Source organism: Sylvia atricapilla, chromosome 10, assembly GCF_009819655.1.
Source record: "Sylvia atricapilla isolate bSylAtr1 chromosome 10, bSylAtr1.pri, whole genome shotgun sequence".
Lineage (NCBI taxonomy): Eukaryota > Metazoa > Chordata > Aves > Passeriformes > Sylviidae > Sylvia > Sylvia atricapilla.
In genome coordinates, this window is record NC_089149.1 from 13,247,315 (window position 1) to 13,270,239 (window position 22,925).

Genomic DNA, 22,925 nt, shown 5'->3' on the forward strand with positions numbered 1-22,925 from the left:
ATTAGAACTTTCAGAGGTTCAGACTTCTAGAAGGATCTTAAGGCAGCCCTTCAACAATAATCGGATTAGGACTTGCGTAGCTCCACGGTCTGAAAAAGAGATAAAAGAAACCACGGTTCACACTTGCTACAAAGCAAGGCAGTGAGTTGTGGCGTGCAGAATCAACACACGGATCTGAGCCTGTGATTTGACAATCACCTGAAGCAGGGATGCCTGCAGACTTCAATGGCTACTGGAAAATGGTCAGCAATGACAATTTTGAGGAGTATCTGAAAGCACTGGGTAAGGTTCCCTTCAAACTTCTTGAATGAATAATCAATAAATGCCACCTGTCTTATTCTTTATGTGAATATTTTTTTCTTGTACAGTCATAAGTCATTTTTGTGAGGAGATTTTTTTCAGAAATGCACTTTAAGAATTGCCTTAAGCAAAACTCTATTGCCTTAAGCAGCCTTTACTTTTTACTGGTTTGAAGCTTACATTAACAGACGTTAAACTACCATAGCTTGAGGAGATAAAAGTGGTGGACTCCAAACATAAAAAAACCTCCTATAATTTGAAAAACAGTAAAAATTTTATATTTAATAAAGATTCAGTGTAGTACTTAATGCGATTTTATGTGTTTGTATTTGATGTTGTGTTAGTACCTCTGTAGAAATAATGGAGGCCTTGTTAACTGTCAAATACAAATTGTGTTTTTTAAAGATTCCCCATAATCAAAGAATTGAAACATTAAGTTATTTTAAAGAATTTTTTAAAGAATACAGACTTTTTCTGGATGAGAAGGCTGGTTTGAAAAATTTGGACATCTATTTATCTTTGTTCATTTCAGTTCTCTCTAGAAGTGACAAGTTTCTTCTTATGGAAGACTTTTCTGGATGAAGATAACTCTTTTTCTTTTTCAGATGTAAATGTTGCTGTAAGAAAAATAGCAAATCTGCTAAAACCTGACAAAGAAATCCTTCAGAATGGGGATCATATGATCATTAAAACGCTAAGTACTTTTAGAAACTACATCATGGAATTTGATGTAGGGAAAGAGTTTGAGGAGGATTTGTCTGGGGTGGACGATCGCAAGTGCATGGTAAGAATTAGAACTTTAGCAGTGGACAAAAAGGAATGTTGATAACCTGAGGCCTTTCACAGAATGCATCTTTAAACCATCCTGGGTGGCTATTCCTGAAATTATTTCTGTGCTTCTCAGTTTGCCATGATGTACTTACAGTTATGAACATGCCTTTAGATTAGAGGAATGCTAATTTTAATCAGGAGCACAAAGCAATTTTATCTGTCAGTGAATAATAACCTTAGTGAAGCTGTGCTCATTTATAGTGGGATGTTTGTTAGTCAGGAGCGTATCTAGGGTCACTTCCAGAACCTCTTTAATGAGTAAGGTTTCACAGTAGAGGAAATCCACTGATTGCAAGGTCAATGTGTGAGAATGGCCAAGTGCTTAAAGATTGCCTGGGTGTATTTATTAGAGCACGCACTTAATTAGCCCACTGGAACAAATCTTACTGAAATGAATAAGCAAACAATGAGGACTTTGTTTTACTATAGCTCTGTTTTATGAGCTCTTTCTGGTTTCCACTTAGGATTAATAAATATCAATTTACAGGGGAAGAACTTGAGAATAGCAGGTCTCACCTATTAGTTTGGCAGCATGACACTGGCAATATTCTACAGTGAGGAAGATGACAAGATGACAAATAAAAGAAAATTATCTCAGGAGGGACTCCATAGGAGAAATCACATAAAAGAGAATAAGTTTCCTTTCTGAGAAAGAGTGCTATTTAAAACCAATACTTTTCTCTCACACAAAGATTTGCAAATTTGCTTTTGCTCTGATCATGGCAGGAAAGGGAAAAATTCTGAAGACCAGATAAAAAGAATGGTTGGCTACTGAGGGCCTCAGCAAATCCCTCTGTAGTCCTTGTTACAGTGGGTAGAAGTTTGATGAGAGTGCCGAATACAACATTCACAGAAGGGAGGAACAGGTGCATTTGTGTTTAGGAAAGTGCCTCAGTGGTATTGTGTGATTTTGGGCTCCTGGAATGCTCTTAATCAGGATATTGAGGTCCAGATTCACTGAACAGTTATGAGCCCAAGGAAAGATTTAAGACTGAGGTGATTAAATTACCATCAAAGATAGCAATGTTCAAAACATCTGCTACAAATGTTTGTGTGTGCACAGAACTGTCCCTATGTAAGCATTGTCTGCTTGCTTGAATACTAGCAAACTCCCATCTGAAGGAGAACTAAAGCATCCTCTGCATAGTGGAAAGAAGTAATGTTTTATAATTTTTAACAAGGCAGAATTCTCTACCCTATTTTGCTAAATTGAGTGATAAGGGAAAGATTCAAAATGTTAAACCAGAAAAAAGGAACTGGAGAGAGATAATTTCAGTCACTACAACAGCTGGTTGATTTGGAGTAGAACCTAGTTCAGCCTACTTTCAAAGGTTACTCAGCCATTTCTCTGTTTACTGTTTAGTGGGAAATGCTTATTCAGCCTTGGAAGCAGAAGGCATCAGCACCTTTGTGCCTGTTACAAACAAACAAACAAAACCCCCAAACAACCAGCGGTAGTCACTGACTCTGGGGGTTTTTTTAAGAAGGACTTAAGGATGTAATTCCACATAACCCCCCGGAGATCTCTGTGTTTCTTTGTGGTCTCCAGCTGTAGCTGGGCACTTCAGGCCACTGACCACTGGTGGTCCATTTGCATTGCAGCAGCACATCACTATTTTTAGCAGCACATTAATAATTTTCTTAGTAAAGATTCCTTTTGTGCATGAGACCTCTGTATTGTAAACAGAAAAACAGTACAAGAAGCTGTCTTTCTGAAGTGACTTCAGTCCAAATCTGATAACCACAATGTCAGTGTTAAAAACCAAAAATTTGCAGTTGTTAAGCAGCAAAATTACTCCAACAGTGCAGAAGGAGTCTTGTGAGAGAAGAGTCATGGAGGTAATAAGAGATACACTCCCTGAGTGGTGTTATGAAGCAAACCACCATGAAAGCAAAGGTTGAATATCATTCTTGGTGTTCCATTTGTTCTTGTGGAGCCTGTGGAACTGCATGCCATAAATGGCTTAATCATTAATAGTCAGCTTGTGTAATGGGAGAGGTTGTGAATCAATTATTGTTATTTGTATTGTGGAAGGAGCAGACCACTGGGCAAGTTTTATCCAAGGAGCTCAGTGTATGAGCAGTACAAAGGAACAAGGATAAGACAAATTACACATTAAACATTAATCTATACAGCACAGCAATCATCAGGAGACTAGCAAAAATAACCTTAGAAGTAATCCTTCCTAGAAGTATAGATTGTTTTTTCTTTTAATGAAGAATAGATCATCTAGCTAGAGTTAACATATCTGTCAAAATAATATCAGCACGGTGAGCAGGTTAGATCCTGTGTGAAATTCACTGAAATTGTGTTCAGCTTTCAGTTGTAAAACATATCCTTGAGCCAGTCAGGGTAGAGTGTAACTACAGTAATTCCAAATCAATACTGTCCATGAGGAGGTAAGGCTAAAAAGTTTTGCTGAAACTTACGTTAGAAGTTGAGGTTTTGACATTAGGAACTTGATAGTCTTGTGATAGTGCAAGCCCTCTCCTTCTTGCAGTTAGGGTTTTTCTATTTTTATAGTTGGTCACTCCTGGGAGCCTGTCTGAGCTTTCTGGATCAGGGAGTTAATGGAGAAGGATAAACCTCAGCAATTTCAGTTTGTTCTTCTTCTGACTGTCAGCCTGGCTTTCTTGCATGCTCATGGTTTTGGGTGACTGTTCTCTAGAGGGACAGAGGGAACAGCAGCTGGTGACATCAGGTCTTTTAGGATGGTGTTTCTGTTGGGAAGTGAATATTTGCTACTTTGGAAACTCTAAAGCCCTGCAATTTAGTTAAAGATGCAGTTTCTGTGTTCTGCAAAACCAAAGATGGGATGTTGACCACAGGAGAGATCACAAATGAGAGTTGGTATCAATACTCCTTGAGCTTTCCACCCAGGATTGGATCTCCCAGATAAAAGTTAAATCTATTCACTTGGCATTTTTTTGAAATATATCTTTCTGCAACTTCAGTCATATTTAACCATCCAGGGTTGTTAAAAACTTGGCAGTTTCAAGTACAAAGGTAAAATGAGAGTTTACATCTTCAAGAGCATCTTTCATTCTTTCCAAATGTTCCGAGGTGTACATTAGATGGTGTAAGAAGAAGTTTACAACATTAATTTTTGTGACATTTTTTTCTCACATGATCTGAATTGGAACATGTAGTCAAGTTTCTACTGCTTTGATAACTCTGTTGATAGTTTTATTTGGCAACATATTATCAGATGGAGAACATACTGAGACAGAAATTTAAAGTTAAATGGAGAGCTCTGGCTTTGGTATTTCTCACACCAAGTCTTAGATCTTGATATCCTAATTCTCAGTGAAGCTCCAGTCTCTTCATAAAATCTCCTCAGTTTTAAAGAGAATTTCTGCCATGTCAAGTTGTGATTTTTTTAGCATCTCAGGTGTTGCTGTAAGTCTGAAATTTTGTTTCACGTATCTAAACATTACTGTGGAAAAAAATTTACTGTGCATGCAAGAGGAAGACCTTACTAAAACAATTAATCCAAAACCATCTGTGGAAGTATCTCATTCATCAGCAGATAGTTGTGCTTCCCTTTCTCACTGTCAGTCATAACCAGTGAAGCTGGTGTAACATCTACAGTGTGAAATATGTACCAGCACATAGGAGCAAGGCACATAAGCTTTCTGTACCTTCATAGTGTAACTTAGTGTTTAGTAAAGAAATTATGAAAAAGTTATCTGAAAAACCTTAAAATGCTGAAACAAAGGCGGAAGTTTCACATTGCAAATCTTTGCATCCAGTGAATCAAAGCAGATTGAAAATTGGATAGCTCAGATGCAAAAATCACTTTCTTAAGATTTTTAGGTTTTTAATGGTTCTGCTGCTAAAACAGTGGAACTCTTTGCATAATTATTCTCTGCTGTTCAGGCATTTGAAAGACTGAATTGCTTTATCTTACACTATGCAGAATTAATCTCTTTTGACAGAGACTACGGGCAAGTGATCCATTAAAAAATCAAGAAAGATTTTATGTTCTAAATATAGAGGAGCAGAATTTCTTGGATAGCTGAGAACAATTGTGTTATATCTGAGTATTTGTCCAAGCGTACGAGAGTTGCTTTGATAACTCGGAACCTTGTGCTCTCTGATACAGTAATTTTCTTCTTCCATTGAAGCAGGAAATAAAATGACAAGGGCAGGGAACTGGGAAACAGAGAAAACTGCAAGAATTTTAAACTGAGTGTGAGAAATAATACATCTTAACCATTTAGTTATCTGAACATGAATACAAATGGGATATAACCATGAATAAGTTACCAAGTGGGTGTTTAGGGTTCCTTTATTGTAGCTAATAGAACTTGCTGGGGTGGGGTAGGGCAAGGCGGATTTGGGAGTTTTGGATTTCCCTCATCAGATCTAGAATACATCTTACCACGTGAAATGTCAGTTAGTGTTTGAAATAACCACGCAAGGACTGTTCACTGAATGTGCCATATCCTGCTGAAGGGAGGGAAGTTGTTCAAAACTGATCATGGCTCTGTTTTAATTAACAAAGCTGCCTAATGTGACACTGATTCCACTCAGGTTTGTATTCAGGAAAACTGCAGTGGAGGTAATTGTTCTGGCCTAGATTTGATTTATACCACTGCAAGGTCAGAATAAAGCCCTGTTACAAAATCACATGGTTCAGGAAGCTTATTTAACTATTTAGGCAGGTTCCTCTGTTACACAAATGGAATTCACAACTGTTAATCTGGTTCTGAGCAGGTTTGGGAATTAAGACTTTGCTGCCAGAAAAACAGCAACCAACAAACAACATTCCAGTACATGGAGTTGCAGGAGGGATCTCCCACAGGGTGAGAAGATTCAAAATTAATTGTGCCTGTCTAGTAAGATGCAGGATCAGCAATGTCTTTAGTCACTCCCTCTGATTTAGCTGTTTTATTTCTTTACCCATCCAGTGCTGTCCTTTTGGGCTTGTATTTTCTCCTATACTTTGGTGGAACAAGCATTATTCTAGAATCACTGTTGCTGGGACTGGTCTTCTCTCAGATTTAGTGCCTCCTGTCTCTTTGCACTACTGTAATTTCCCCAGCTCCTCATTGGCATAAACCTGATTTTTTTTATTTTTTTTTTTCGGTGGGGAGGGAGGTGTACTTTAAAAGAGGAAGACTTTATGATAGTTTTCTGTTGGTATTTCTGGCCTTTTACAAACTGCTCTCAACAAGTGATGAAGAAAAGTCCTTCAGTCAGCCCCTCCGAGGTTCCAAAGAGCAGAAGTCCATCCTGGGTCTGTCTCAGGCTCTGTCAGAATGGACTCTGGTCCTTTCTGTCTGTGCCTCAGTGAAAAGGAGCAGTTTCCTTTTTCCTGCCTTGTCCAACCCTGTTTGCTCCTTGGGCATTAGTTACTGCCTGGAAGTGATGTGCTCAGCACATTTGCATAGTGGTAGCAAATGAGATGATTGGAATCTTTGGCCATATAAATGTCATAAACTTCGGATTTTTCAGGGCTGGATTAATGTCTAAGCCACGAGGCTGCGTAGAAGCTTTGGAGCTAGTTATTCACAGAACTGCTGCTAGCATGCTGAAGCTCTGCAGGGAAAGTGGGTTTGGAAAGGTTCAGTATCTCAGCTTTTTGTGAACTCTAAAAAGCTCTGAGAGTCATGAATGCAGAAAGTGCAGTCAGAATCAGCTGAACAGCTGAGAACCAGACTTAACAAGTCCAAATTTGAATGACAAATCATTAGTGTTATGTACAATTGCAGCTTGCTAAAATCACACGGGATAAATCAGTTATAGCCATTAATTTAAACAGTAAATGTCTTAGAATTGATTCTGATCTTTGCACAGAGTGAATTGGATGTGATGGGATTTACTCTTTTTTTTCTGGCATGGGATATACACAAGTTTTCCTATTTTTGTATTATTTGTATACAATTTTATTCCAGTAAGAAAAAAAGCCACCATTCCTAAGAAATAAAACAATATGCACTGTCTAAAATATTGATTCTCCTCCTCCCCCCACATATTGTCAGCTGCATAGCCTGGAGCTTTGCACCTTCACTTTCCTACTCCCTGGAACATGTCTCTGCTTTGCTTTGCTCTGTTGCTCTTATGAGCAAAGATTCAAAATAAGGAATTGGAGCATTTGGGATCTGATCCTATCTGACAACAGCTTACCTTTCATCTAAAATTTTTCAATCCAATCCTAAGTCCCTTCTCTAGCAGTGCTACCCCTGTAGATACTGACAATGACAGAAGCAAAGGAGACTTTGCTGTGACTGAGCTGCAGCATGGCTGAATAGGTTCAGCCTTTGCCCAGCACCAGGATCTGGAGATAAAGGCCAGGAATCCTTCCAGGAATTCTTCTCTTGGGTTTGTTGTTGTTTCTCAGCAGTTGTTGTTGCTGAACTTCCAGATGCAGATGTGATGAGACAAAAGGAGTTTCAGGGGGAGAGGTACTGCCTGTGGCTGTACCCCCCGGAGCAGCCTCCTGCACAGAAGCCATAGGAGCAGCCCCCTGGCAGAATTCTCCCTCACAGCTACACTGGACTTTGTCTGTGACATCAGCATGAGTTTATTCTATCAGAACTTCATTCCCCCCACCCCCCAAGCCCCCAAGAAAACTGCCTATAAAAGGTTTTTATATCACTTTGATACTTAGTACAGATGAAACAGTTTATCTTGAGAAGCTGTTAAATATGCTTTGTTAGAGATATTGCTGTGTTTGACCAAAAGTTCTAGGATACTTTCTTGGGTGTTATTTACAAGACACAGCTCAAATTGGATTTTTCTGTTTCATTGGACCTAAAAAAATAGATTTTCCATTTTTTAATTTTTCTTAGATCATAATTTCAGTTGTCAAATGGGCTGTCATTCTCCCAAGCAGAGAATTACTGGATGGAGATGGAGCAGAGAGTGTGGTGCACACCTAGCTTTGCAGTCATTTGGTGCTCCATATATTGAGACAATGCTCTGAGGGAGGCAGGAGAAAAATAGAACTGGTGCTGCTGTGTCTGCTACAGATAGGAAATCAGTAACGTATTTTTGATGAAAGGTGGGAGCTGCAATTCATACTTGTAAAGGCAATGTGTCAAAAATCTATGCAGCATTAACAAAAAATGTTCATTAAGTGCTTGGGAGAAAGTTATTTTCTTCCATTCATCTGTAAAATCCATTCTGTACTGAACTGCCGAGCCCCTGCCTCAGGCAGGCACACAGGAATTGCCAGCAGGGGAATGAGAAATGCTGTGCAGAGCCAGCACCAAATGTCTTTGCACTTAGACCTCACTGGGAAATGCAAAGTACTCTGATAACATGTTTGATGACTATTTCAGTAAATTACAAAAGCCACTGTCTCTGCCTGTGGGTCAGGATGATTTGTCGCTAGAAGCTGAAATGGTGCAACATTTCACTACAGTTGCTGCTACTAAAGAAAAAGCAGATACGTTGTCAGTAATATTTTTAGAGGTTAGTAAATATTTCATTTAATAAATTAATAAATCTACCTTGTCTCATAACTGGAAACAGTAATGACAATACTTTAATTATAATTTCTTCCAACTTTAATATTCAGGAAGATTAAGGCAGTGCTATGAGTATGAATTTAAAACTTCATAACACAAAGAGATTAAATCATTAACAAAATTATATGGATGCTTAAGTAATAAAAGGAGAATACTGAAGTACACAAAAAGTGAAATGCTACAGAAACCATACCATAAAACTAAAGAAAATTTGAACATTTTTTGTGTCCTCAGGCTTCAAAGGCTTTTTCACTTCCCAGAAGAGCTCCATTCTCTAGTACTACATCTCAAGAACAAAGTGTACATAATCTGAAAAATGTGGAATACTGGTGGTTGGAATTTTTGGGAAGAGTTAAATTGAGGCAAGACTCCCTGGTTTTTACCCCCCTCAGTCACCGTTTTGGCGTTCCTTTAGTACTATTGGTAGTACTGTTGGCTAATTGCACCCATCTCCATTTTCTGCTGAAGTTTCCCACAGAATTACATGCACAGGACCTAGGAAGTGTTCATCTTAGGGTTAAGTATGGGCAGGTGGTAAGTGAGCAAGATTTAAGCTCAGTTATGGTGAGCTAAATTATGTACTATGTAGTTGGAAGGAATGAACAGTGTCTTCCATTTATTATCAAGTAGTACAAGATGCTGAAAAAGGTGGAGTTCAGTTTTAGAGAAATGCTCCATTTTCAGCTAGTTGGTTCTGTAACTGGAAACTGCAGCTTTCCAGTGTCCCCCGAGTTTGTCAGCCTGTCCCCCTCCTGTGGAAGAGGATAAGGAACAGGAGCTGTGTGCTGTTTGGGCTGCTGTGGCCCCCAAACCCTGGCAAGGATTTTCAGTCATTCCAGGCAGGGGGCAACAGCTCTGTAATCAGGCAGCCCTTAGGTAATGCTATTGCCAAAATGGGGGCAAACAAGGTTCATTACAAAGGCATAGTTTTCTATGAAAAGTAGCTTTAGATAAAAGGTGAAGTGTTTGTTTATCTTGGGAGTGTGCCAGGAAGAACTGAAGGGTTACACAGAACTGCCTTAGCAGTCTGCAAGTGCTTTGTTCCTGATTATACCATGGTAATATCCTGATCCAGTCCTCAAAAATAAATCCTTGCTCTTTGATACAGCAAGGGAGATTATATATACAACGTTTGCCCTACAGGATTTCTGAGGTAATGGTTTTATGTTCTGATTCTGCTATTTGGGTATGTTGTAAAGCAAGTGTTGCTCTGATTTAAGTGTTTTAGAGGGTGGAATGTTGGCAGCAGCCAGGACATTAACTGCCAGGGCAACTTCAGCCTCAGCTAACACCCACTGTGTATCTCAGTAGAGATATTTGGGTGGAAGGATGTGTTTCAACCTGAGCTAAAAGCGAATTTCTTATTTTGTGTATTAGTTTAATAAAAGAGACATTGAGACATTACAGTTTGACCTGAAGAAAGGATACAGATGCCAATGATTAATCTTACTGTCACAGAGTGGTTGTTTCTGCTAACAAAAAAAATGACATTATGTTCTCTTGCAATGTATTCTGCCCTTTATAACCTTCAGAGCAAAACAGCTACATACAGAAATCAGGAATTGTGTGGTTTACTCATATCCCCTCAGTCTTTGTATTTCTCAAAGGCAAGGCAGAGGATACCTGAGAATATTGTCTGATCAGACAGCTTGGTTAATGTCTGTGAGTTTAGACTCTTCATGGTTGTCACCAAATTGCAAAAAGCAATTTCTGATCTTGACTGGAAAAACAGAACATCCTGAGAAAAAAAGTATATTGTTTTCTGAGATGAAACAATTTCAGTCACCCTTGGAGACTAAAAAGTTAACATTTCCTTGTACTGCTACAAATATTTCTCTATTTCCTCCAAGTGTACTAAGTCAGTGTAACACTCACAACTGACTTTGGACATCAGTAGGACTAAGAAAGTTGGATCCTACTTTATCATGGTGTATTGCCTCTGAATTCACATATAAACCCACCAAATTTAGCTGTTAAACTTGAGTAAAGATTAAACTATGCTGAGTGAATACTCAATGGATATAAATAAATGCAGTTACTAAGCAAAGTTCCACATACAAGTGCCTCATTCCACAGTATCCCTCACATCTACAAATCGTCATTGATTGTCTGTTATATTCATTTTTTAGAATCAGAAATTTGTAGATATGTTAACTTGCAAATTAAACACTTTGACTCCTATTATTTGTTGTGTTCTATCTCTTGGGTGGATGTGTGCAGACTCAGATGTAGGAGAGGATTACAGGTGACCACATTAACTACAGCTTTACCCAAATGTGTTGTTCCTTCCTGCATTAGCATTTTTCTCATTAAAAGAATATGGTGTCATAAAATGTTATCTATTGCTTGCTTTTAATATATCACTTTACAGAACAGAACAGAAGAATTTGTGAATGCATTTTCTAAATTAGGGATTTTTAGCACAGACACGTGAGTTTGTCTCTCAGAGCCCCCATGTGGTGCAGACAGACTGATGGGATCAATCCCATTTCCTTGCCCATGGTTTTCTATCCTGGCACTCTTGGAATGACTCATTTTCCATGCTGCTTTAGTCCAGAGCTTCCCACGGGAGGAGGCTGCTGCCTGCACTCATTCAAAGGTAGTGGCTGTCATGGTTATCATTTAAGAATTAATTGTTTGTGACATACACAGATGAAATAAATAAGACTGGATGGGTTTTGAGTGTTAAACAGGGTTTAGCTGCCAGAAGGAAGAATGTAGGCTGACTTCATCTCTTAGGAACTGCACAGGATGAATGCAGTAAGTGCCCTTTAATGACAGAGCAGAATTCATCGTCTCTCCATATCTGACTGCTCATGCAAGCAGTGGCTGAACACTTTTACAAGGTAGACAGTAATTCCATATTTAGTCCTCAGAGTGCCTTCACACAAGCTGATTTACAGGCCATGTGCTAATATTAATGTTAAACTACCCTCACAGAGCACGAACTGTCACTGTTCTTCCCTTGTTAAGTATTTTGCAGAGCATTGCTTCTCTTTGTCTTAGGGAGATAGGAAAGGCAGATTGTCAGTAAATGCTAACCAGAGGAACAGGCTGCAGGATGCTCTGTCATACAGTGGAAGAGTTTTATAAAATCAGGTCTTTCTGAACCCCTCAGGACAGCACCAATATTCACAGAAGTACAGTATTGATTACTGGACCTGACTCCTGACTTACTCTGTGAGTTCTGGCTTGAGTAGTTCCCCAGCCTCAGCTGCAAAAAGCAGCATGCTGGCCAAGTCACCAACTTGCTGATACTACCAAACCACTCTGCTCAGTGAAGGAAGGAAGACTTGAGACATGAGGAAAAGCCAGTTCAGTATTCAGAAGCTTTGTTCATCCATAGTGCCAGGAAACAGGAATTGTTTTCAGGTAGAGCAGCTGGGGAATCTTTCTTAGGGTGAAAAAACAAACTGGATCTTTAGTTTTCAGCTCCTTTTGCAAATACAGTGTTAGGCTTCAGGGTCCTTCATCTGCTGCATTTTTCAGCAGGGAGAGAGGAGTGTGTTCTTACACAATGGTTTTGGTGATTTTTTTTTTTTCTTTATCTTGTTCCTCCAATTTTTGGCAGGCAGTTGGGCAGCAACTTTCTGTTCAAGCTCATTTCTTTGGTAATTATCCTAAGTGGTACAACACTCTCCAACCATTCTTTTTATGAGATACACTCATCATTAGAGATAAGTTTTGCTTCACAGAAACTAATCATATCAGAGAAAATATGGTAATACCAAACATGTCTGTTTTATTAGACCACTGTGTCTTGGGATGGAGATAAGCTGCTTTGTGTACAGAATGGAGAGAAGGAAGGCCGTGGATGGACCCAGTGGATTGAAGGAGATGAAATGCACCTGGTAAGATGACGGAAGAGGTTTGGAATGCCCCTCCATTAAAATGGTTAGGTACAACACAGCAGGGAATGTGCTATGCCATTTTGGCTTACTTTGACATAATTTTGTATTGGCGCAGCATTTGACTTGTCTCTAAAGCAACAATTTCACTTGCAGTCATTATGTTTTTATGTCCCTTAAAAAGCCTGACAATTTCAAATGTTCTTTCTGTGCTCAGTGTCTGTCTAGACTGGCCAGGCTGAATGTCCCTCACAGTCTGTAAAATACTCAGTATGGGAGCTGTGAAACTGAGCACCCAACAATAAGGAAAAAATACACAATTGTTCTTTTAAAATAATTATGGGCCACACTACATTACAGCCTAGAGAATTAAAATAGCAATTAAGCTTTTGAAATTGATGTTTTTTTCACATCATCATTTTTATCTTTCTAAATTAACGGGACCAGAAAGAAGATCCCTGTTCTTTTGTCCTATAACTCTTTAGAGCATCCTTACTCTCTCATCAGTGTGGGTAAAAGGCAGTGTTCCTGCTGGGATAATAAACTCCAACCTCCATTTCTCCTCACTGTGCAGTGCTATTAGCATTCAGCAAGCTAAATAGATACCTTCTAAATGTTCAAATCAGTAGCAGAGTTATGAAATCTTTGCAGAAGTACCCCAAGCCCCTTCCTTGTTACTAAACATAATTTTGAAGAAGTATTGGCGGTCCCAGAATCCAGTTTAGGAGAGGAATGAATATGACAGATCTTCCCACCTGCACTTGGTGTGGCACAGGCAGGGAGAAGGTTGCTGTGTAAGTGAGGAGTCTGTAGCTGAGGCTATGGGCTCACCTCGAGGAGGGGAGGCAGCAATAAAAAAGAGATGCCCAAATTTCCTGTGCATGCACACAGCCTCCAGGAAGCACCTTTCAGTAATTCCACACTCTGTTTCCACAGCTGCACAGCAGGCAGGGCCATGGCAGCAGGCTCCAGCCCTTCCAGCCTCTCTGCTGGCAGGCAGCTCCATTACCTGTCACAATTCCTGGCCCAGAGTTCAGCTCACACCTGGCTGTCCTCAGTCCTGCGCATCTGTGCACTCCCCTGCACGTAGAAACCGTAGCACCAGTTGCTCTTGGAGTTCTGTGGCCTGGCAGACTGCTCTCTGGCCTTTGGCAGTTCCCAGGCATTGTCTCCTGTCCTCAACACCAATTCCTTGAGCCCTGCTTTCCGCTGTCCTTACTGTGATTCCTGCTCTAGCCACACAGTCTGGCCATGGACCTCCATGCCCAGAGCACTTTCCAGACTTGTCCCTGTCAGGAGGTTGATTTCAGAAGTCAGACACTCAGATTCAGTGGCACAAATACTTGTGCCTAGTGCCAGTTTAGGTAGCTCAGGGTAACCTGGTTGCTCTGCTGCTGCTTTTCAGAAGGCTGGGAACAATTCTGGATCATACCTGCCAGCTGATGTATTCACTCACTGGCACTTGGAAAATTTACCACACTGGTATACAGAATACCCACGTATGCAGAAGTCAGTACAAAATTAATGCATGCAAAGGAAGTAACCAAGTATTTTAGATCCCACTCCTCAATATTTCAATTTTTTCACTTATTGTATTTCATTAATTGCAAAAGATGTCCTCTTTATTTCTCTAATCCTTGTTAATGCAGCTCTCTCCTTTAAAAGTACAGTGGAGTCCCGTTTAGTATCTTATTTTTGACCAGCTAAGATTACTAGGTCCTGTCCTTTTGAGAGTGCTTTGATACAATGAGCAGTTACCCTTAAAGAATTGATACTTCAATAGCTTTATGATCCTATTGAGCTTTACACAACGAGCCAAGAGCTAATTTATTCTTTTCACAGTTCTGCAGAGAGTAGGAACACATCCTTTAGTATTTTATTCCTTCCTATTTTCTTAATTTCATTCTGTGCTCTGTACTTTTTAGTTATTTTTAGATTTTATTTTATGTGAGTGGCTTATTTGAACCATTCCTCATTTCCTTTTGAGTTTTATTGCCCTTTTCTATTGCATTGATTGCTTCTTGTCACTGTCAGCAGATCTTTCAGCCCTTATTGCACACTCTTTCTTCTGGGTTACCTCTGCAGGAGTGAACAGAACAGGTCCTAACTAAAGTCACTGCATTAGTCTGTTGTCCCACCAACTCAGCATGAAGCACTTTTTCTTATTGAGGTCAAGCAACATATGTCAGTTAAGGTTACTGACTTAGTTTAAGGGTTTTTAAAGTAATTTTATCAAAGTCCCCCGTAAGAAATGTGCATAACTTCCTCAAAATATTCCAGGAGTTTTAATAAAAGTCTCGTCTTGAACTGTTCTATGAAAATGACCCTTTTGCTAGGTCGTGCATAGGCACTGTCTTTATGTCCCTTAAGAGCTTCCACACACGTTTTTCTTTCACCTAAACCTTCCCCCAGGCACAGAGCTGAGTGCAGATCTGAGGTCAGACCTGAGGAGTTTCAGGACCAGGGATAGGTGAACAGGCAAAGAGCAGCAGCCTCACAAATCCCAGCCCAGGATGGAAATTGCCCCTACTCATGCCCAGTCACAGAGATCCAGAGATCAGCAAGGGGGGCTTGGGAAAGCTCTTGTGGAACTCAGGGGAACAGCTTTATGCATCCAGGGTGCTTGGGCTCAGTCAAACCTCTCTGCTGTGCTGCCTGACAGGCCTGGAGCAAATCTTCTCTACAGTCACCTGCCTTGTGTGGCCATGAGCTCCGTGCTGCAAAAGTGGACCCTGTTTCCTGAATTTGTAGCCTCGAGCTATCAGTTGTCACCACACAGATTCAGAGCTGCTGAGGCAAATCCATCCCCACTTCCTTATGTATCCAAAATAGAGAATGCCCATTCCAAAGGCCTAAAGCAGTTGCATATTATTCCCTGCAAATAGAGAATAGGGCACCAGGAATGTATTTGGCCCTTTGAGATCTGAGATCCCAAAATAACTTCCCTTTCTCCACCTTCTAGCAGAAAACAAACCCAAACCAGATGGTTTCTTTTAGGATGAAAAATAGGCAAAAATGCATTCAAGCCTCCCAATCTAATTTAATAGAAAATTGTGGATTCAAATTAAGCTGTATGTACATATAAATCTCTAATGTTTGTGTCCTAAGTAAAAGTTGTTGTTTTTAATTATTTTCTCCTCCTAGGAAATAAGAGTGTGTGGAGTCACATGTAAGCAGGTCTTTAAGAAGGTGCAGTGAGCTACTGCTGCTACAGGAGTGAAGAACAATAGAATTTACAGACACCAACTCTCCAAATGCTAGTGCTCAGCGTCCTCAGCAACAAGAGCAAACACAGAAATGAAGATCACATTAGAACTGGATAGCTGGAATGAAATATTTTTAGGAAATTAAAAAGTGACTGCAAATAGTACTATTTTTAGAAATGCCAATTAAAGATACTAAACTCTCTAAATGTGTGCATACCATAATTCTTGACTGTGCCAAAAAAGGACTATTAGGTATAAAAAAAGATGCTGGAGGTGTAGTCCTTGTAAGCTATTTTTTTTTTTTACTCTCAAGTAGACATCACCCTTTCAGAGCATTAGCCTTGTTTTCAGCTGGTGAACTGCAGTTGTAGGGAAGCAAATGAGAGCTGTAGGATGCAGCTTGCACTTAAATCATGAATTCACTGAAGCCAGTAAGAATGTTACCATTAGCTCTGGTGGTAGCTCTAGACTAGAAGTGTTCCATCAAAAAAAAAAAAATCTGATTTCTCAAAACAAGTAAATTTATGGATCAATACTTTGGAAAAACAGTGCTTACAAAACTATGGCTAAGGGGCAATCCTTTTCCAAATGCTTTAGCCAATATCTGCCCATGATTTTTTTCCCTTGTTCTGGAGACACTGAGAGTAAGATCATAGCTAGAAACTGTCTATAACTGTACACACACCACGCAGAAGATGAGACCAGCATTGCTTTGTACAGTGTCACTTGCAGATGTTTTTATGCCCATCATAATCCTGTGTTCTCATGCAGGCTGAGCATAGGAGAGCCTTGGCCTGCAGTTGAAATCAGAGCACTGATTAAACATTAGTGAGGGGAATAATACTGTCAGATTTTCAGTCTGTCAGTATTAGTTAGATACAGTGAGCACCACCAGGTCAACATCAAATTGAAAAAGGTTTCAATTCACAAAGCTTTAGCATGTAACCCAGAATTTCAGGTGTCTCCTGTAACAGCTGTTATCAGCCATTTTCAGGGGCTCATTCAGGAAATCACCACGCCAAAGCCTGCTCTGAAGTGGGAACATCCCTTTCCCTGCTCTGAAATGGGAATATTCCTTCCCTGCTCTGAAGTGGGAACATCCCTTTCCCTGCTCTGAAATGGGAATATTCCTTCCCTGCTCTGATGCAGCTCCTGTGCTTAGCCCTGCTTTTGCCTTCCCCGAGGACTCAGTGCTGATGAGACATTTTAGACATGTAGATGGAACAAATGCTGCCATCTTCTGCTAACCAGAGATGGTTTTAAAACATGCACTGTTGTTAATCCTGTTTGGGAAAGCTGTGAGCCTGATCTAACATGGAATCATGGAATCACAGATCAGAACCCTGGCCTGGGTTGGAAGGGATCTCAAAGATCCCCCAGTTCCAACCTGCCTGCCATGGGCAGGGACACAGCATGGAGACAAGGAGCTTCAGAAACAGCCATTGTAAGGTCCAAAGCTGGCACAGCAGGGATGGTAAACTTTCTGAACTATGGTATTTCATGGTACTGTATCTCGTGAGTGCAGCACCAGATGTGCTCTAACAGACATCAAATTCAATTTTCTGAACTTCTGTGGTCTGGGGTACTTCAGAAAGTACCCAGAAGATATTATCCATGAAGGCTTGAGCACCCTCGTGTGATGAACAGGTGAATAATGCTCCCTCTCCATGTAAATTCTTGTGTTACCATTCCAACACCTGTGGATGAAACCACTCAGAATTACAGACATGCAATGAAATTAGTTACTTTAATTCCTTTTTTTTTTTTTTTTTCTTGGCAATACTTATGGCTAAAGAAGTCTCTGGGAAATATACTTGGGTCTGATCAGCTAGGTCCATGTAGAAGGCACTTTTCTCTCCTGGAAGAATGTGTTAGCCAGCCAGCTGTGTGTCCATAGCTGAATGGATATCCCCATGGACAGACAGACAGACCACCAGCTCATGGGGATTGAGTTTTCTGGTACTCGGAATGGGACAGGTCAAAACTGGTTACAATTTATAAGGTAGAAAGGTTGTAGGAGAGGGAAAGGATCAGAAACCTGTGGATCTTGGGCTAAAATGCTGCTCTGCTTAAGGGAAATTACAAACAGTTTCCTATTTAAAATGCTATTTATCATCTTACACAAGGTTGAGGATATCCCAGTTGCCAAATTTTAGTGCATCAGCCATTTGTTTTTCTTGAAAGGTTATTGGACACAGAAACTTTTTTCCTTCAAGTTTCTAATTATTGGTTCATAACCATGGACACCCTCCAGGTATCATTCTACTCTTCAGCCCCAAGGAGAGCAAGAAAACAAACAATTGTAATAAAGAGATGGCTCACACCACTATCCCCAGATAAACTTGGCAGAGTTTTTTTAATGTTCAGCACTCACTGGGACCTTTTTTGAAATGTAGTTTTCCTTCAATAGAACTTGGCAGTTCATAACCCTTATTTCACCAGCTGTCTTCTAATTTTTGCCTGCAGCTCTCTCCAGTCTTGTGTAACATTCACAAACTCTTTTTGCAGAAGGTTGTAAGTGGATCAATTAACATCTAGCTAAGTAAATCCAATTGTTAAAAGCTATTATTATTGTAATCAAACAGACAGCTTTTCCCCTTTGGGTCATTTGGTACAAGGGTGAATTTAGCACCATACTAATAACTAATGGCTTATCAAGCAGAAGCAATGTAACCTGCTGCTAATTATGGAGGAAAGGCAAACTCACAAAGCTCTTCCACAGCTCTTGGATGGAAAATACAAAAACTTCTGAAATGTTTAACTTTGAATTAGCTTCAAATCATCTCAACTACTTGTCATTATAATTGTAACCTCCTACCTCACTGCAGCAACACTTTCCCTTGGAAAAGGAAATTATGTTCATTCATTACTTCCATGATGATGCTTTCCAATTAATGTCTGTAAAATTAACCATGCTGTTTCCATGAATCTTTAACAACTGTTGCCATGAAATGTAATTCAAAACTTTCTCTATGAAATAGATGCTTACTGAATGTATAGCATTCAAAAATTACTTGACAAACATCTGCCTCTCTGTACTATTTCATAACTATGTAGTAACCAAGACTTTTAGCAGGGAATTCATATCCAGATTTGCTTGCTACTCAGGAATCAAACTTTGTTTCTTGATCTTCAACAGAATTTCAGCCATGGTTGGCTACTCTGTACTTCTACAGAACTGCAATGCCTTCAGATAATGGACATTCTATATTTTGTTAGGAAAGACCAGTACCTACAGGAGCACTGTGAATGGAAAGTGTAAACAAAACATTTTTTGTTTACTTGAACCTGCAACCTACACGTACATTATAATGTAATTCCTCCCACCAAAGAGCCATTCCCTGTTTTGTCCTTGCCACTCAGGTTTTCTTTACCCCTTCCAGTGTATAAACTTGGCTATTTTCATCTCTTACAATCTAAGCCATGGAAACCAGGATAGAAATAAGAGTTGGGGTTACAGTCTACATTTATGCAACAGTCCAATTGTGAAGGATGGGGGGAGTTCCTTAGTATGATCTGGGAGACAGTTTCATTGTAAAATAAACCCTGCCTGAATGGCAAATTCCTCGCAACAAGAAGGAGCATCAGATTCCCCAAGAGTCTCCCACAGGACTGAGCAGTGGAGCTCAGGAGAGTCCTGGCGTGGCATGGATGTGCTCCCCTGGGCACATCCGCTTCCATCAGTGTCTGTCATTTGCTTGGCTCTACTCTATTTAATTCGACAGTCAAAGGAAGAGTTCACCATTAATAAAACTTCCTATTATGTATCATTCTGTATTATATTCTCTTTTGGACAGCCTCATCTGTAATCACAGAAGAGATTCCCGGCCATTCATCTTTTCACCCTCTATCAGTAGCACATTTGTCTTGGATTATTACCTGGGTGGTACAGCTAGTGCTATTTTAAGGAGTTTTTTTCACCTCAAAGCAAATGTTTATTTTAAAAATTTGCTCCTGTCTAGCAAAAGTGCACACAAAAGTAGAGTCCCTTCAGTACCATGTATTTTATTACCAGGGCAAGCACCTTCTCTCTATTAATAGCTAATAATAAGAATCCACATTGAAAATTTAAGCAAAGTGGCATTTCATTTCTTCACCAAACCCTTCAGTAAGACTGCATGACAATTAAGTTCCTGCACCATGGAGGCAAAATAAAATTCCCTCTTTAAATGGCAACGTTCTTATTAAAGGAAGGGAGGAAAGAATGATAGGAAACAGTCTGTGGTTATTGACTCTACACTTATTTACATAACAATAGACCATTTGTCTTGTGGTACACCACTATCCTAGTGCTGAGCAAATAAAAGGTCAATATTGTGACAAGAGCATTCCAAATTTAAAATATTTTATTTAAATGTTCAGCTATTTGACAATTCCAGATTGGAGCAGAAGCATGAGCAATTATTTATGGTTCCATTAGCATTATAGAGTAGCTAGCATTTAAAACTTGTGTGTGCATGTGCAGAGACAAACAGAACATGGTTATCAGCAGCACACTGCAAAAACAGGCAGTCCTTTGAATGCTTTTAGGCTCACTCTCAGAGCTTTCTTGTGCCTGACTGGCCTTTATTGTCCCTCTCCCTCCAGCTGCACAAGACAACAGGGCAGAAGAGCAGAGGTGAGACACAAGGAGTGATGAAGACAATGCAAAATTGTACTAAAATTTGGAGTTAAACAGAAAAGTTTCTCTCCATCCTGATGTTCCCACTGAATTTTTCTCTGATGCGAGTCAGTGGATTTACTACAAACAGGAAGTTTTTGTAATGCAGTGCAGTCACCTTTAGAATTTGGTGAGGCTTAGAACCACAGCATAGGAGGAGAGCTCACTGCAATTTAACATTCCATCAAGTGCAACAAGACTCACAATACTTCCTTGCTCCCCTTCTCTAATTTGCAATCAGCATGATTTGAATTATATTTTCTTACCAAGACACTGGTGCTTGTCATCCATAACCATTCCAATTTCCAACACTTCTCTCCAGCTGGGCATGCTAGGGGCATGCAAAGGAAGTTAACACAACTCAATAGAACTTCTGTGAAATGACTGTGTGATCTTTCTCTCATCCTGTCAAGAAACATGTTGCCATTCTTGATGCTGACATTTCCAAGGTTATTTTTGTAGAGAAAAATGAGAGAAAAGTGCCATTTTATGTGCATTACATCAACACAGAAAGAACTTAGACACAGCAGTGAGCAGCTTCTCCACACACCCAGCTTTGGGTACCACAATGTAACGCAGTCTCTCCTTTGCCACACTGATGCCTTCAGTGTTCATCAGACACACTTAATTACTCAGGACACTCTTTAAGGGCAGCCTGTGGTCTAAAGTAGCCCCAGCTGGGAAGCCAAGCTGTCACTACTCCTTCATTCCAACACATTTGCTATCTTATCTTATAAACACAGAAACTCTCAGTTCCTCTTTGGAACTGGTAATAAATTCTAAGTCTGAAAGAATTACTTGAGAGTTTTAGACCTATTACACCTAAAAAAGCGGCCAAAAGCACAGAGCAGACTTTCCCAACGCTCTGCAGCAGTAACATCATCCCAGCTTTGCCTGAGCTCGGCTTCAGCCACTCGGAGACACGGGGGCTGACAGGAGCCAGACAAACAAGAGCTGCACATGAGATTTCACACTCTGAAATGATGCAGAAATGATGACTCATTCCCTATCAAGCCAAACAGAAAAGAAGTAGAACATGAGAGTTCCCTAGCAAAATAACCTGTGAACAGTCTCGTTCCAGCTCCTTTAGGACTAAAAATTCCTAAACTTCCACTAGAAACTTTTCTTGTCATCTTTTGTACAACTGAACCCAAGGAAAATGACTCCCAAACACAGATGCAGAATTATTTCAGATAAAATTTTTTTTCAACACATGTTCAATCCTTTATAATGTATTTTTCTCTCTACAGCAAGTCCACCTTTTAGACATTTGAATTATCACATTACACAAAATTCCAATTCTGGTTCCTCCTCTCAGCATGGAAGCATCTGTTTTTTATTTTCTTTCCAAATGTATTTTGGGAACCAAAGAAACAAGGAGATACTTAAACTGCTGAAGGTCACTCAAAAACCTTGCCAGGTACTTAACTTTGAGTTAAAATTAATAGTTAAAAAGTACCTAATTTGCTTGAACATCCTGTGGATGTTTTAGGAGACCCTTTTTCCCTCTTCAGCCACAAAAATGCTTTGAAAATCTGATTAATATCACAAAGTACTTCCCACTGCAGCTTGTATGACTTTGGGGACATTTAGGTACGTTCTCAGTCACATATTCTCCTGAAGTGATTGGTTTTCAGTACCCATTACACACCAAAAATCTGAAAAGGGAATGTCCAAATCTTAGTCAAGTGAAGGTAAATGTAGAAAATATCCCCAGACAAATAATATTGGTCTTCTTTTAAGTCTTCCCTGCACAATGAAAAGGAAAAAGGCCCCACAACAGCAAAATCATCAATAGCAGAATAAGTACAGCTTTCAATCACAGAGCTGACCAACAGTTCATTGCAGCTCCTCTATGAAGCATCAAATCTCAAGATGCCGGATCATGAGAGAAAAAATAAATGTACTAGGTATGCCCAGAAAAGGGCCCTTTGCATATGAGATATTTCTTTGTGAAGTAAAGCTCTTCCTGGACCCACTACAACATTTTTTGGAGTGCATTTTGTTTTCTTGTGGAGCAGGTGCATTCCTCCAAGCAAAAATAATTGTCAATGAAACAGCTGGGCAGAACAAGAAGATTTTTCCTTTTTTCATACTCCTTTACTTTTTAGTTTGAGTTCTCCTAAATTTTAGAAAATTCAGGTTTTTAAGAGGTACCATGGTTAGTTTTGGTGCTTATTTGCTCATAATTTGGTCTTTTCACAATGAAAGTACTTGCTGAAATGACACTTTTTAATTCATTTTTTATCTTTTGACAAGACAACAAAACTACCTGTAATTTTGCCAAGGATTTCAAAAGTAGGTATTTCCATGTTTAAGTTTAATTAATTAACTTTCATGTTAAGATTAATGCAAGTATGCTTCCTTGTATTTAAATATCTAAATTCAACCTACTCTTTGCATTGCAAATGCCCTTGAATGGGATTCTGCAAGGGACTGAGATCTCTGCCCTGATATGGGAGCTATTAAAGCACAGTGCTATCACTGACAGAAAGAAAAAAGTTATGTTGATGTGCTGAGGAGATAAAAGAGAGATTAGCCAGCAGCTGCTGGGTCTGACACTAATGAAAATGTATTAATGGGGAGAAAAAGAACAGTCTT

General features: G+C 39.6%; 1 protein-coding gene across 1 annotated transcript; it reads left to right on the forward strand.

Annotated features, from left to right (window-relative positions):
• The first annotated feature begins 63 nt into the window (after positions 1–63).
• RBP1 (retinol binding protein 1) lies at positions 64–15,852 on the forward strand. Its single transcript, XM_066325998.1, has 4 exons — positions 64–282; positions 906–1,084; positions 12,360–12,461; positions 15,603–15,852. Exons 1-4 carry the CDS (start codon positions 210–212, stop codon positions 15,654–15,656), a joined length of 408 nt encoding a protein of 135 aa, XP_066182095.1. The 5' UTR covers positions 64–209; the 3' UTR covers positions 15,657–15,852.
• The last annotated feature ends 7,073 nt before the right edge of the window (positions 15,853–22,925 follow it).

Coding starts and splice junctions, on each gene's coding strand:
- RBP1 (XM_066325998.1), top strand. CDS start 210: ATGCCTGCAGACTTCAATGGCTACTGGAAAATGGTCAGCAATGACAAT. Junction 283..905: donor GGAGTATCTGAAAGCACTGG/GTAAGGTTCCCT, acceptor TTTCTTTTTCAG/ATGTAAATGTTGCTGTAAGA. Junction 1,085..12,359: donor TGGACGATCGCAAGTGCATG/GTAAGAATTAGA, acceptor CTGTTTTATTAG/ACCACTGTGTCTTGGGATGG.